The 12,415-nt window shown below is 42.9% G+C and overlaps 1 protein-coding gene across 1 annotated transcript in view; it reads left to right on the forward strand.

The window, feature by feature from the left end:
• The window catches only part of LOC132186287 (Transducin/WD40 repeat-like superfamily protein), a 44,433-nt gene that overhangs the window by 15,845 nt on the left and 16,173 nt on the right, over positions 1–12,415 (forward strand). The window contains exons 11-12 of the mRNA XM_059600180.2: positions 529–887; positions 5,072–5,402. Coding sequence (XP_059456163.2) covers positions 529–887; positions 5,072–5,402 — 690 coding nt within the window. The remainder of the gene's footprint in view (positions 1–528; positions 888–5,071; positions 5,403–12,415) is intronic.

Here is a 12,415-nt window from a genome sequence, read left to right on the forward strand (position 1 = left end):
TAATTAAATGTTACTCTCTTCGTCCCATACTAGATGAGATTTTACAAATGGAATGCATTTTAATAAAATAGAATAGCCTAAGTATCTTCATAAGACACTTTAAGGTGACCCATGTGTGTTTAGTATTAACTGTGTCCATCCCTTGATCTTAGGCATTTTTCGTATGCTACTTTTATTTTAACTCATTAAAATACGTGCTATTTGCAAACTCCTATCTTTTGTGGGATAGAGTAATTTTCTTAACAAATTTGACAAACAAATCTTTTTTTTTTTTTTGATAAGTAATAAGAAGTTTTATTAAAAAGCGTAAAGGCGCCCCAAGGTACACTGGGAGACAAACAAATCTTTTAAGACATGAAATATGGACTATATACTTCTTACCAGATAACAAGATCAAACATTAATACGATTTATTTTCTACTGTCTGGCTTCTCAACATTGCTGGACTCCACCTTTGTTATGTGCAATTTGAAATAATTTGTTCATTCTTGAATATGGCAGTGTTGACAATTTATCAGTTGTCTGCAGGTATATTGTATGGTGGCACATCCTTTGCAGCCACACCTTGTTGCTACTGGAACCAATATTGGTGTTATTATCAGTGAGTTTGATGCCAGATCTCTTCCAGCTGTAGCTTCCCTGCCAACACCATCAGGAAGCCGGGAGCATTCTGCTGTGTATGTAGTTGAAAGAGAATTAAAGCTACTAAATTTTCAGTTGTCCAACACAGCAAATCCATCTCTTGGAAATAATAGCTCCTTATCAGAAACAGGAAGGTTTAAGGGAGACTTGTTTGAACCATTACCTGTCAAACAGGTTAAAAAGCACATTAGCACTCCCGTTCCACATGATTCATATTCAGTTCTTTCTGTAAGCAGCTCGGGGAAGTAAGTTGCTTCTGACTACTGCTTTAACTTTGTTGATGTTGGTTTTCAAATCTGTCAATTCTGAAGCTATCTAGGAGATGATATTGGACACGTACTTGCAATTGCGTTGAACTCACTCATTATTTCATTGTTTCCACTTTGTAGTGTTTTTCTTTTTAGGTTGGGGGGGAGGGGATTAAGCTTTCTTTTTATAATTTAAGCAGCCAGAGTAACTATATTTTATTAACCATGTCTCTTTACTTCATCCGTATAGCTAATAAATGCTTGGATAGCGAGATTAGATATGGTGTTCCCAGTGTGCTTTGCAAATTGGATATTGATGTTAGCTGGGAGTTTCTTTTGTACTTGTTGAGGAAATGTGGTTTTGGGGAGAAATGACGTAATTGGATAGCGCATTGTATTTCTTCAATGCATTTTTCCATCTTGGTGAATGCTTCTCCTTCCGGTTTCTTTAGTAGCTCGTGTGGTCTGAGACAGGGAAATCCTCCTCTTTGCCCTTTGTCATTGTTATGGAGGCTCTTAGTAAAATGACTTTTGCTACTGTAGGTGGGGGCTTTCTTTCAGGCTTTTTTGTGGGGTCTAGGAACTTTGATATGCTTCATATCTCTCATCTTCTATTTGCAGATACTTTGATTTTTTGCGGAGCTAACCCAAATCACATCCATTATGTGCATGCCTTACACTTATGCTTTTAAGTTGTATGCGGTTTGAAAGTTAATCTGGCCAAGTCAGATTTGGTTCTCGTGGGTGATGTCTATAATGTTGTTGGGTTGGCCAATATTCTAGGTTGTGGGGTGTCTTCTTTACCCTTGAAGTATCTTGGCCTTCTGTTGGGAGCTCCCTTTAAGGCCATGTCTATTTGAGATGTTGTTATTGAGAAGATTGAGCGTCATTTGGCAAATTGGAAAGTGGTGTACTTGTCTAAGGATGGAAGGATTACTTTAATCAAGAGTACCCTATCCAATTTGCCTACATATTTTATGTCTCTTTCCCCTTTCTATTGTGTTGCCAATTGCATAGAAAAGCTACCATAAGATTTCTTGTGGGGTGGGCTAGGTGATGAGTTCAAATTTCACAGGGGGTTGGGGGTTCAAAACTTGCTTTTGTTTAACCGTGTCATGTTGGGGAAGTGGCTTGGGCGCTTTGTGCATGAGAGAGTGGCCTTATGGAGAATCGTAGTTGACACTAAGCATGGTAGCTCATGGGGTGAGTGGCGTTCTAATGAGGTTCATGGGTTGTATGGGGTGGGGTTATGAAATGGGGTAGGGTTATGGAAAAATATCAGGAGGGGGTGGGAGAGTTTTCTGGTCATACCAGGTTTGAGATGGGTGATAGTTCTAAGATTTTGGCATGACTTGGGGTGCGGAGATCATGCACTTAACTAATCTTTTTCGGTTATCTAGTGGTTCTCACCAATGGAATATAAGCTTTTATTAGATCAACTCATGACTAGGAAGTGAATGTCTTTACTTTGGTTTTTTTAATTCATTTTTCTCTTAGGTTGAGACATGGAAGTGAAGACAAGTTACGTTGAGTACCTTCCAAGAGAGGGATGTTTGATGTAAGGTCTTTCTATATCATCCTTGTACCTCATGAGACCGCCCCCTTCCCATTGGTGACTGGTGAGTATTTGGCAGCATAATGTTCCCCTTGAGAGCTGCATTTTTTGCTTGGACAGCTGCCTTAGGGAAAATCCTAACCATGGACAACCTCAAGAAAAGATATGTCATTGTGGTTGAATGGTGTTGTGTGTGCAAATGAAGTGGAGACATTGTGGATCATCTTCTTCTCCATTTTGAAATCGCTAGTGCTATATTCAGTTGTCTGGGGTTATGCCTAGAAGAGTAGTAGACCTTTTCACTTGTGGAAAGGGTTGGGAGGTGGTCTTCAATGTGTAGCTATGTGGGAGTTCTTGCCTTTTGTGGTGTCTTTGGAGGGAGAAAAATAATAGATGTTTTAAAAGAGTACGTTGTCTAATCTTCCGACTTATTACTTATCCTTGTTTCCGGTTCCTATGAGTGTGGCCAATAGGATTGAGAAGATTCAAAGAGATTTTTTGTGGGGAGGAATGGGAGATGAACAAAAATTGCATCTTGTTAACTGGAACCAAATTTGCCGTCCTTTAAGGGCCAGCGGTCTTGGCATTCGAAATGTGCATAAGTTCAACCAAGCTCTTTTGGGGAAATGGCTATGGAGATATGCGACAGGGAGCAAGGCGCTTTGGTATAAGATAATCAAAGCTAAGTATGAAGATCAGGATGGTGGGTGGTGTTTGAAGGAGGTGTCGGGGCCTTATGGTGTGGGTTTGTGGAAGCATATTAGACAAGGATGGGATACTTTTGCAAAAGGTGTGAGGTTTGAGGTGGGGCTAGGATCGAAAGTTCTCTTCTGGCATGATACGTGGTGTGATAATCAGCCGTTGAAGCATGATTTCCCTTCCTTGTTTAGTATTGCAAGGTACAAAGAAGCGTGGGTGACCGATAATTTTAAGTGGAGGAATAGGGTTGTTGAGTGGAATGTCATCTTTGTGCGTTCTGTCTAGGATTGGGAGTTGGATTTGATATCATCTTTCTTTGAACTGCTTTACTCTTGTAAGATTTCTCATGGTAATGTAGATCGGATTCGTTGGTCCCCATCTAAGAAAGGTATGTTTGAGGTGAAGTCGTTCTATAAGGCCTTGTCCATTCCAGCTTTTGAGGCGTTTCCATGGAAGAGTATTTGGCGTTTTAAGGTACCGCCGCGAGTGTCATTTTTTGGGTGGATTGCGGCTCTTGGCAAAATTCTGACACATGACAATTTGCGAAAGAGGAGTATTGTGGTAGTGGAATGGTGTTGTATGTGTAAGAAGAATGGGGAATCCGTAGATCATTTATTGATCCATTGTGAAGTGGCCACTCAGCTATGGCACTATATCTTTACTTTTTTTTTTTGATAAGTAATGATGATATATAAAAAGAGCGCAGAGAGGCGCAACCCACATACACGGGAAGTATACACAGAGAGCGCCTAAGATATATCTTTACTTTGTTTGGTATTGAGTGGGTTATGCCACAAAGGTTCCTCGACTTGCTTGCTTGCTGGAATCAAGTGGGGGGTAGGGATCTCTCTAAAGTTATCTGGAGGATGGTTCCTTTGTGCGTCACTTGGTGTTTATGGCGGGAGAGGAATGCACGAACTTTTGAGAATAAGGAGTGTTCGGTGGATAGGGTGAGGAAGAATATGATCTCTATGCTATATTTGTGGGTATTGGTTCACCACCGTATTGATGTCCCGACTATAGAAGAGTTCTTGAATATGTTCTCTTTGTATATTCTGTAGGGGTTCTCTTGTATATATATTTGCACTAGGGTTGTGCCCCTCTGCACTTTTTCAATAATATTCACATTAATTATCAAAAAAATAATAATAATTGCAAGAATGGTTTTCTCTCTTTTTGCTGTTAATTGGGTCATGCCTAGAGGAGTGGTAGACTTGTTAGCTTGTTGGCGCGGTCAGCGAGGCAATATTTTAGCTAAGGAGGTATGGCGAATTGCACCACTGTGTGTCATGTGGATTATTTGGCGAGAGCGGAATGGAAGATGTTTTGAAGATCAAGAAAGGTCAATAGAAGAGCTCAAAAAGTTGTTTTTTCAAACTCTGTTCCATTGGGTTGATGCTTTTAGTGTGCCTCAATTTTCTAATGTGTCTCAATTTTTATCTTTATGTTCTTCTTTCTGCCTTTAGTGGGGTCTTTCTTTATATACTTCCTGTGTATTAGGGTTGCACCCCTCTGCCCTTTTAAATGAATCACTTATTTATCAAAAAAAATAATAATAATAATTGCGAGAAGACAGTGGTAGAACTAAAGTCTTTTTTTCTTGGATACTCTTTGCCACTAGATAGCTGCTTTAGATTTTAATTTGTTTTGTTTTCATGACTTTCTCAACTTGTTTTCTTTTTCTACTTAGGTATTTTTTTTGTATACTCCTCGAGTACTTGGGTTCCGCCTTTTGCGCTTTTAATGATACTTCGTTTATTTACTAAAAAACCAGGTCTATATATGTCTCATTCTCTGCATTAGAAATGCCAGTGGGGATTTGTCAGTGTTGCATTGCTTTTTTTTCTTTTTCCCAGATCTATTGATGTGGAGGTGGTGTAATCTCATAGTATTATAGCTGTTTTCTTACCACACAATTTGGTTGCAGGTATCTTGCAATTGTATGGCCTGATATTCCTTACTTCTCTATCTACAAGGTTAGTGACTGGTCAATTGTTGATTCAGGCAGTGCAAGGCTTCTTGCTTGGGATACATGTCGTGACAGGTTTGCTATATTGGAATCTGCATTGCCTCCTAGAATTCCCATAATTCCTAAGGGTGGTTCATCAAGAAAAGCAAAAGAAGCTGCTGCAGCTGCAGCGCAAGCTGCAGCAGCAGCTTCTTCTGCTGCTGCTGCAGCCTCTGTCCAAGTCCGTATCTTGTTGGATGATGGGACATCAAATATATTAATGAGGTCTATAGGTGGTCGCAGTGAACCGGTAGGTCTCTTTTGCAATTTTTAGCTTTTCAATCAATTATTATTTGTGCGTCTGTGTTCCAGAATGTTTTAGGTTTTTCCCCTTCCGACGTTTTGAACTTTTCATGGTAGGGAGATGATTGCCTTTTATAAAATATTAACTTAGTAGTTTTGGATATATCCACAATATCCAACACTTATCTAGTGGGTCATGGAAGAGTTCTTCTGGTATATTTTCTTATTGTGTAAGATCTATTTTCCATTATTTGATTGGACATTTGATACACTTAGACAATTGCATCATGTTAAGTAATTGTTGAAGATATGTGGCTGACATAATTTAATATTATTGAGGATTTGATTTCCATATTTGATTTTCTTTCCATACATTTTCTCATTTATTGTAATTTCACATTAGGGTGTGTTGCTTCTCTATATAAACAAGTGTAGATGTATCTTTGAATAATGGAGAAATGATAAGAACTCTTCCTTATCTTTCATCTTGGTACCAGAGCGGGTGTGGTTGGTTTTTGCTTCTTTGGGTTGTTTGTTGGTTTCATGGCTGTGTCGGCAGACTCAAGTTCAGCCTGTGCTGGTGGCCATAGAAGACCCATGTTAGAGATTCTTTTGGAATGCATGTGTTTCGAGTGATTATGTGCCACCAACGTCAACAACAAACCTGTGCCAAATCAAAACTTCTCATTTTCGATTGGCCCAGGTTGTGCGAAGGGGAATTTTATGCGGGTAAGAAGGATTGGTGGCAACATCTGAGGTGTTTTTGGGAGAATCATGGTGTTCTAATGTGTACATGAAGTTTTTCTGCCAGCTTTGTGCATCGGGAATGGTGGAGGAGGTCCACAGATATGACGTGCGATTTGGATTGTTTTGATTGAATCAATCGATCTAGATAGAGTTTTCTTGGTTATTTGTCTAGTTCTAGGTGTTTGTTGACAAAAAAAAAAGTTTCAGTGGCTTTGACATGTTTTTTGGTAGTTGCACCGGTGGTTCTGGAAGTGAGAAAACGCTAGGTCTAAGGTGGAATGAAGAACGACAAGTCGTATCAAGTTGTTCCAAACGACATGTTGTTCACTCTTGAGAAAAAATGTTTGAGCCATTTAAAATATTTTTTGGGCATTGAAGTTGCAAGATTGAGACATGGTTTTTTTTTTTTTTTGATAGGTAATAAAAAGTTTTATTGAAGCGTATAGGCACCCCAAAGTACACTGAGAGTATACAACGGAATCACCTAACGAGAAGAAGAAAAGCGAAAAAGAAAATCATCATAAGTAATCGACACCGGAAAGACATGCACCACAGTCCAGAGATACAACGTATGAAAACAAGAGGCTAAGATGTCTTCCAAAGTCCCCTCTAAATCCTCAAAACACCTTCTATTCCTTTCTCTCCATAAACACCAGAAAAAGCAAATGGGCACCATCTTCCAAACCGCAGCACTCCCCCTCCTCCCCGAGGACCACCAACAGGCGAGAAGATCCAAAATCCGTCGCGGCATCACCCAAGACAACCCAAACCAACCAAAAAAAGTACACAATAGGGCATAGGCAACCTCATAATGAAGAAGAAGATGATCCACCGTCTCCTCACTCCTTTTGCACATATAATATCTTTTTTTTTTTATAAGTAAAAATGCATTATCAAAGCACAGAGGGACGCAACCCTAGTACACAGGAAGTATACAAGAGAGCGACTAAGAGGGAGAAAAAGAAGAAGAGAACATAAAAAGGAAATCAAGGAAACTAATCACTAAGGGTGCTAGCCAACCAGCAGTCCAAGTGAATAGGGTGTACAAGAAAAAGTGAGTGAGATCCTCCATGTTCCTAGACAAGTCCTCGAAACATCTAGCATTTCTCTCAATCCAGATGCACCACATAAGGCAAAGAGGAATCATCTTCCACACAACAGCACTGCGAGCTTTGCCACCCGCCCACCAAGAATCATACAACCCCCTAACGCTTCCAGGCATCACCCAGCATAAACCAAACCGAGAGAAAACGGCATTCCACAAGATACGCGCGACCCCACAATGAAGAAAGAGATGGTCAACTGACTCCCCATCCGATTCACATGCAACAACGGTTTATCACAACAATACCTCTCTTCCGAACATTATCCAAGGTTAGAGTCTTCCCAAGCACGGCCGTCCAAGCAAAAAAAGCCACTTTCGAAGGAGCCTTGGTGCGCCATAAACTCCTCCAAGGGAAAGGGGAGAGATCTTTAGAAGCAAGGATCCTGTAAAAAGATCTAACCTCAAAAATACCTTTACGAGAAGAGATCCACCACATCCGATCATCCCCTACCCCATGCATCAAGTGCGAATACAAGAGAGTGTAAAAAGAGGCCAAGATCTCCACTTCTCAATCATGAATCCTACGAATGAAGGAAACATTCCACTGCACAGAACCATTTGTACACTCCCTGTTATCCGCAATAGACGCTTCCTTGTTGGAGGCAATATTGAAAAGTCCAGGAAAAGCATCCTTGAGAGGCATGTCACCGCACCAAATATCCTCCCAAAACCTGATATTGGACCCAAATCCAGGAACCAATCTAATGTGACAATGAAACAACCTCCACCCCCTACTTATGTACTTCCATAACCCCACCCCATACGAACCACTGGGAACCCTAGAACGCCAACCACCCCAAACCGCACCATACTTTGCCACCAGAATCTTTCTCCACCATGCCTCTTTCTCATGAGCAAATCTCCACAACATTTCCCCAACAAAGCTTTATTCATCAAACGCATATTCTAGATCCCTAAACCTCCCTCAGAGATCGGAGAGCATACCTTGTTCCAACTAACCAGATGGAACTTAAACTCATCATTGATCCCACCCCATAAGAAATCACGTTGAATCTTCTCCATACGCTTCGCCACGGAAGCCGAAATAGGAAACAGGGACAAGAAATAAGTGGGAAGATTGGATAAGGTGCTCTTGATGAGCATAATCCTCCCCCCCCCCCCTAGAAAAAATACAAGCGTTTCCAAGGAGCCAACCTTCTGGCATACTTCTCCAACAAATCCTCCCAACTGGCCTTGAACGGGGCCCCCAAAGGGAGACCCAAGTACTTTAGAGGAAAAGGAGTTGAGCCACAGCCGAGAATGCCAGCCAGAGTGCCTGTATCATTCATACTACCAACAGGGACCAAGACAGATTTTGCCAGATTCACCTTTAACCCAGAAATGGCTTCAAAGCAAACAAGTAAAGCGCCAATGTTTCTAACTTGATTAGGGTCTGCCCCACAAAAAACCAAAGTGTCATCAGCAAAGAGAAGGTGAGAGACAATAACCTGATCCGACTCTCTTCTTCCCATAGAAAAACCAGAGATGAGACCCCTGTTAATCGAGGCATTGATCATCCTACTAAACGCCTCCATGACTAGAACAAACAAGAAAGGAGAAAGAGGGTCTCCTTGCCTCACTCCCCTTGAGCTACCAAAGAATCCGGAAGAAGATCCATTAATCAAAACCGAGAATCGCATAGACGAAATGCAATGTTCAATCCAGGAACACCATTTCTCTCCAAAACCGCACCTTCTCAGTAAGTAAAGTAGAAACTTCCAATTCATATGATCATAGGCCTTTTCCATATCTAATTTGCACAACAAGTCGGGTTCCCCTGATCTAATTCGGCTATCCAAGCATTCATTGGCAATAAGAACTGAGTCCAAGATTTGCCTACCTTTAACAAAAGCATTCTGGGGTTTAGAGATGACCCTATCCATCACTTTCTTCATTCTGTTAGCTAAGACCTTTGCAACAATCTTATATGTCCCTCCCACAAGGCTAATCGGGCGAAAATCCTTAATATTGGAAGCTCCATGAATCTTCGGAATAAGAGAGATGAATGTAGCATTAAGGCTTTTTTCAAATTTACCTCGCTCATGGAACTCCGCAAAAACCGCCATGATATCCTTCTTAATCACATCCCAGCAATCCTGGAAAAAAGCCATCCGGTCCTGGCGCCTTGTCCCTATCCATACCTTTCACCACCTACCACACTTCCCTCTCCTCGAAAGGAGCTTCCAACCTAGAGGCCTCACCGACATTCAACATATCAAAATCAAGATCGTCCAGCCTTGGTCTCCAGTTGAGGCTCTCTGAAAAAAGAGACTCGTAGAAGTTAGTAACATGATTGCTAATGACCCCTTGATCTGAAGAAATAGAGCCACCCACATTCAGAGACTCAATAGAATTATGTCTTCTGTTTGCATTAGCAATCTGATGGAAGAATTTCGTACATTTGTCTTCCTCTTTCAACCAACGAATCCTTGATTTTTGCCTCCAACTAATTTCTTCATGTAAGAGAAAATTCTCCAACTCCCTGGCTAACAACCTCTTCCTCTCCATCTCTTCAACAGATAACCCTCTCTCTTCCTCCTCCCTCTCAAGAGCCTTAATACTCCCCCCCACATTGCCAAATTCCTAATCATTCCATCTCTTAATATCCCCCTTAAGAGCTTGCATCTTTTTTGCCAAAATAAAGCTCGGAGTACCCTGGAAGTGGTAAGACTCCCACCAACTTCTCACTTTGTCCACAAAACCCTCCGCTTTAAGCCACATATTCTCAAACTTGAAAGGTCTTTTACCTCCCAAAATGCAGCTACAATCAAGAATAATAGGTGCATGATCCGAGCACACCCGAAGCAACCTCTTTTGACGCATACTAGGGTAACGAGCTTCCCATTCCGGAGAGACAAGGAATCGGTCTAGCCATGACCACGAATGGTTGTTAGACCAAGTAGAAACCCCCCCAGCTAGCGGGAAATCCATGAGACCCTGCTCCGATATGAAATCTGCAAAATCCCTCATCGCGGACCGAGAAAAAGCCCCCCCGGATCTTTCACTAGGAAACAGAGTAGCATTGAAATCCCCACCTATACACCAAGGCAAATCCCACCAACTCATAAGACCCACCAATTCCTCCCATAGGAGACGCCTGACGTTGTCTCTATTAGGGCCATACACCCCCGCAAAAGCCCAAACAAAACCATCGTCGACGTTTCTAAAAGAGCAAGCCGCCACAAAACTGCCCAAAGCCACCTCAACCTTCGTAACTACTCTTCTATCCCACAACACCAAAATACCACCCGAGGCCCCTCTAGAAGGGACATAGCACCAATCCGCATAAGGGCACCCCCACAAACTCCTCACAAAATTGTTCGTGACAAAGTCCACCTTTGTCTCTTGAAAACACACTATATCCACCTTCCAACTTCTAAGAACATTTCTAACCCTTAGCCTTTTATCCCTTGCATTCAAACCCCTCACATTCCAAGAAAGGATCTTCGGCTTCATTAATTAGTCCGATTAGCCCTCCCCTTTTTGCTGTCCCTCAAAGAGCTTCCACTGTGCACCTCATAATTAACGGAGGAATTAAGGTTATTGAGCTCTCTTTTACCTCTTCTTCCTATATGAATATCCACGGCCGCTCCCTCTTTCAACACCTCTCCCTCATCCCTACCAATGCCCTCATTATCAGCCATAATGAACCCAAAAGCCTCCGACAACTTCCCATCTTCTCCATCATAAGAGACACCCACAAGCTTGCTGAATTGAGTAACATACTCCACCGAGATAGGCTCCTGATCCTCAAAAGGAACCAAAGCTAAGGAATCTGAAACTAACGACTCACCCTGCGAACTAAGATCCTTACCCCCAAAATAAACTTCTCCCAAAGAGCTAAAAGTCTCATCACAAGCACTGACCAAAGTCCCTTTCCACCTCGCAGAGATGTCCACTTCTGGCAGATCCCACTTCTCCAGACCCGGAGGAATCTCCCCCAGCATATCAAGCATCTTCTGTCCAGTACCATTACCTTCCCCCAAATCCTTTCCCGTCATCATCTGACTCATAGCCGGCCACTCCCATCTTTCAATGCCCGGAGGAAGCTCGCCCTGCAAATCACACCCCTCCTTACCCGACAGCTTCGCCGGCTGGCCCAGCCTGAAATTCATCAACTGGCCTGAGCCCCCTCCCTCCCCCTTGTCAAACTCCCTTCCAGAATTCCCCCCTTCTATTGAAACTATCGTCTACCCCAACATAATTGGCTTCTCTAGCTTCGCACGAGCTTCGGCAGCAACCCCAGGAGGTACCGACAGAACAGCACCAGTCAATATCTCTCTACGATCACCTGCCGGAGGAAGCGTCGGCTCCCTACCCAGAATACCCAGGCCTGAGTCACTCACCCTTGTCGACACTGGCGCTTGTGCGACTGTTCCGGTCGCCGGAGACAGCCCATCAACTCTATCGGCGCCCAGAACTCCTTCCCCTACCGCAACCACCTTCGTCGTCCCCTTCTCTGTCAGAGTTACCATCGTCGGCGCCTCTGTCGGCGACCCAGAGAGAGCCGAAAAATCTGATCTCATGAAAATCAAGTCTGAACTCTGCCCAGAGTTGGACAACGAAGCACCCATATCCCCCGCCTTACCCGCTACCTTCCTTCTATACCATTTTAGAATCTTATTGGGTCCACGTCCCGCAACAGAGGCCTGCTCCAAAATGGACTTCTGACCTGTCGTCTTCTTGGTTTGGCCCATGGGCTGAATCTTCAGCAATCCACTAATCTGTGGGGCCACCAGAGGCTTCTCCACAAACTCTTTTGGCCCACAAGAACCAAACCCACAACTGCACGTGCATCTAGCTCCTATACCTTCAAGACAATTCCTGATTTCCTCCTGTAACTTTAACAGGGAAATCTTCAGCTTTTCCTTCTCTTCCGCACACACGCAACCCTTACCAAATGTTCCAGAAGCATGCTCCTCACATGCTTTCTCCTCGTAACTTGAAGCCTTCTTCTGCAGCACCCCACAACTGGCTCCACTGACCAACGCATACCTACTCGTCAGACCCTTCGCCGAAACAGCCAAGGAACCTCATGACCAGCATGGCAGTCAGCAAGAAAGCTTGGCCCGGACGATTTGCTGATCCCTGTATCACCTCCTAATAGCCATTTGGGAACTCTCGCAATTGGTTCTGCAAAAGACCCAAACGGTTCCTCTACCTGCTTC

The sequence above is a fragment of the Corylus avellana genome, chromosome 6, assembly GCF_965113065.1.
Source record: "Corylus avellana chromosome 6, dhCorAvel1.hap1.2, whole genome shotgun sequence".
Taxonomy (NCBI): Eukaryota; Viridiplantae; Streptophyta; class Magnoliopsida; order Fagales; family Betulaceae; genus Corylus; species Corylus avellana.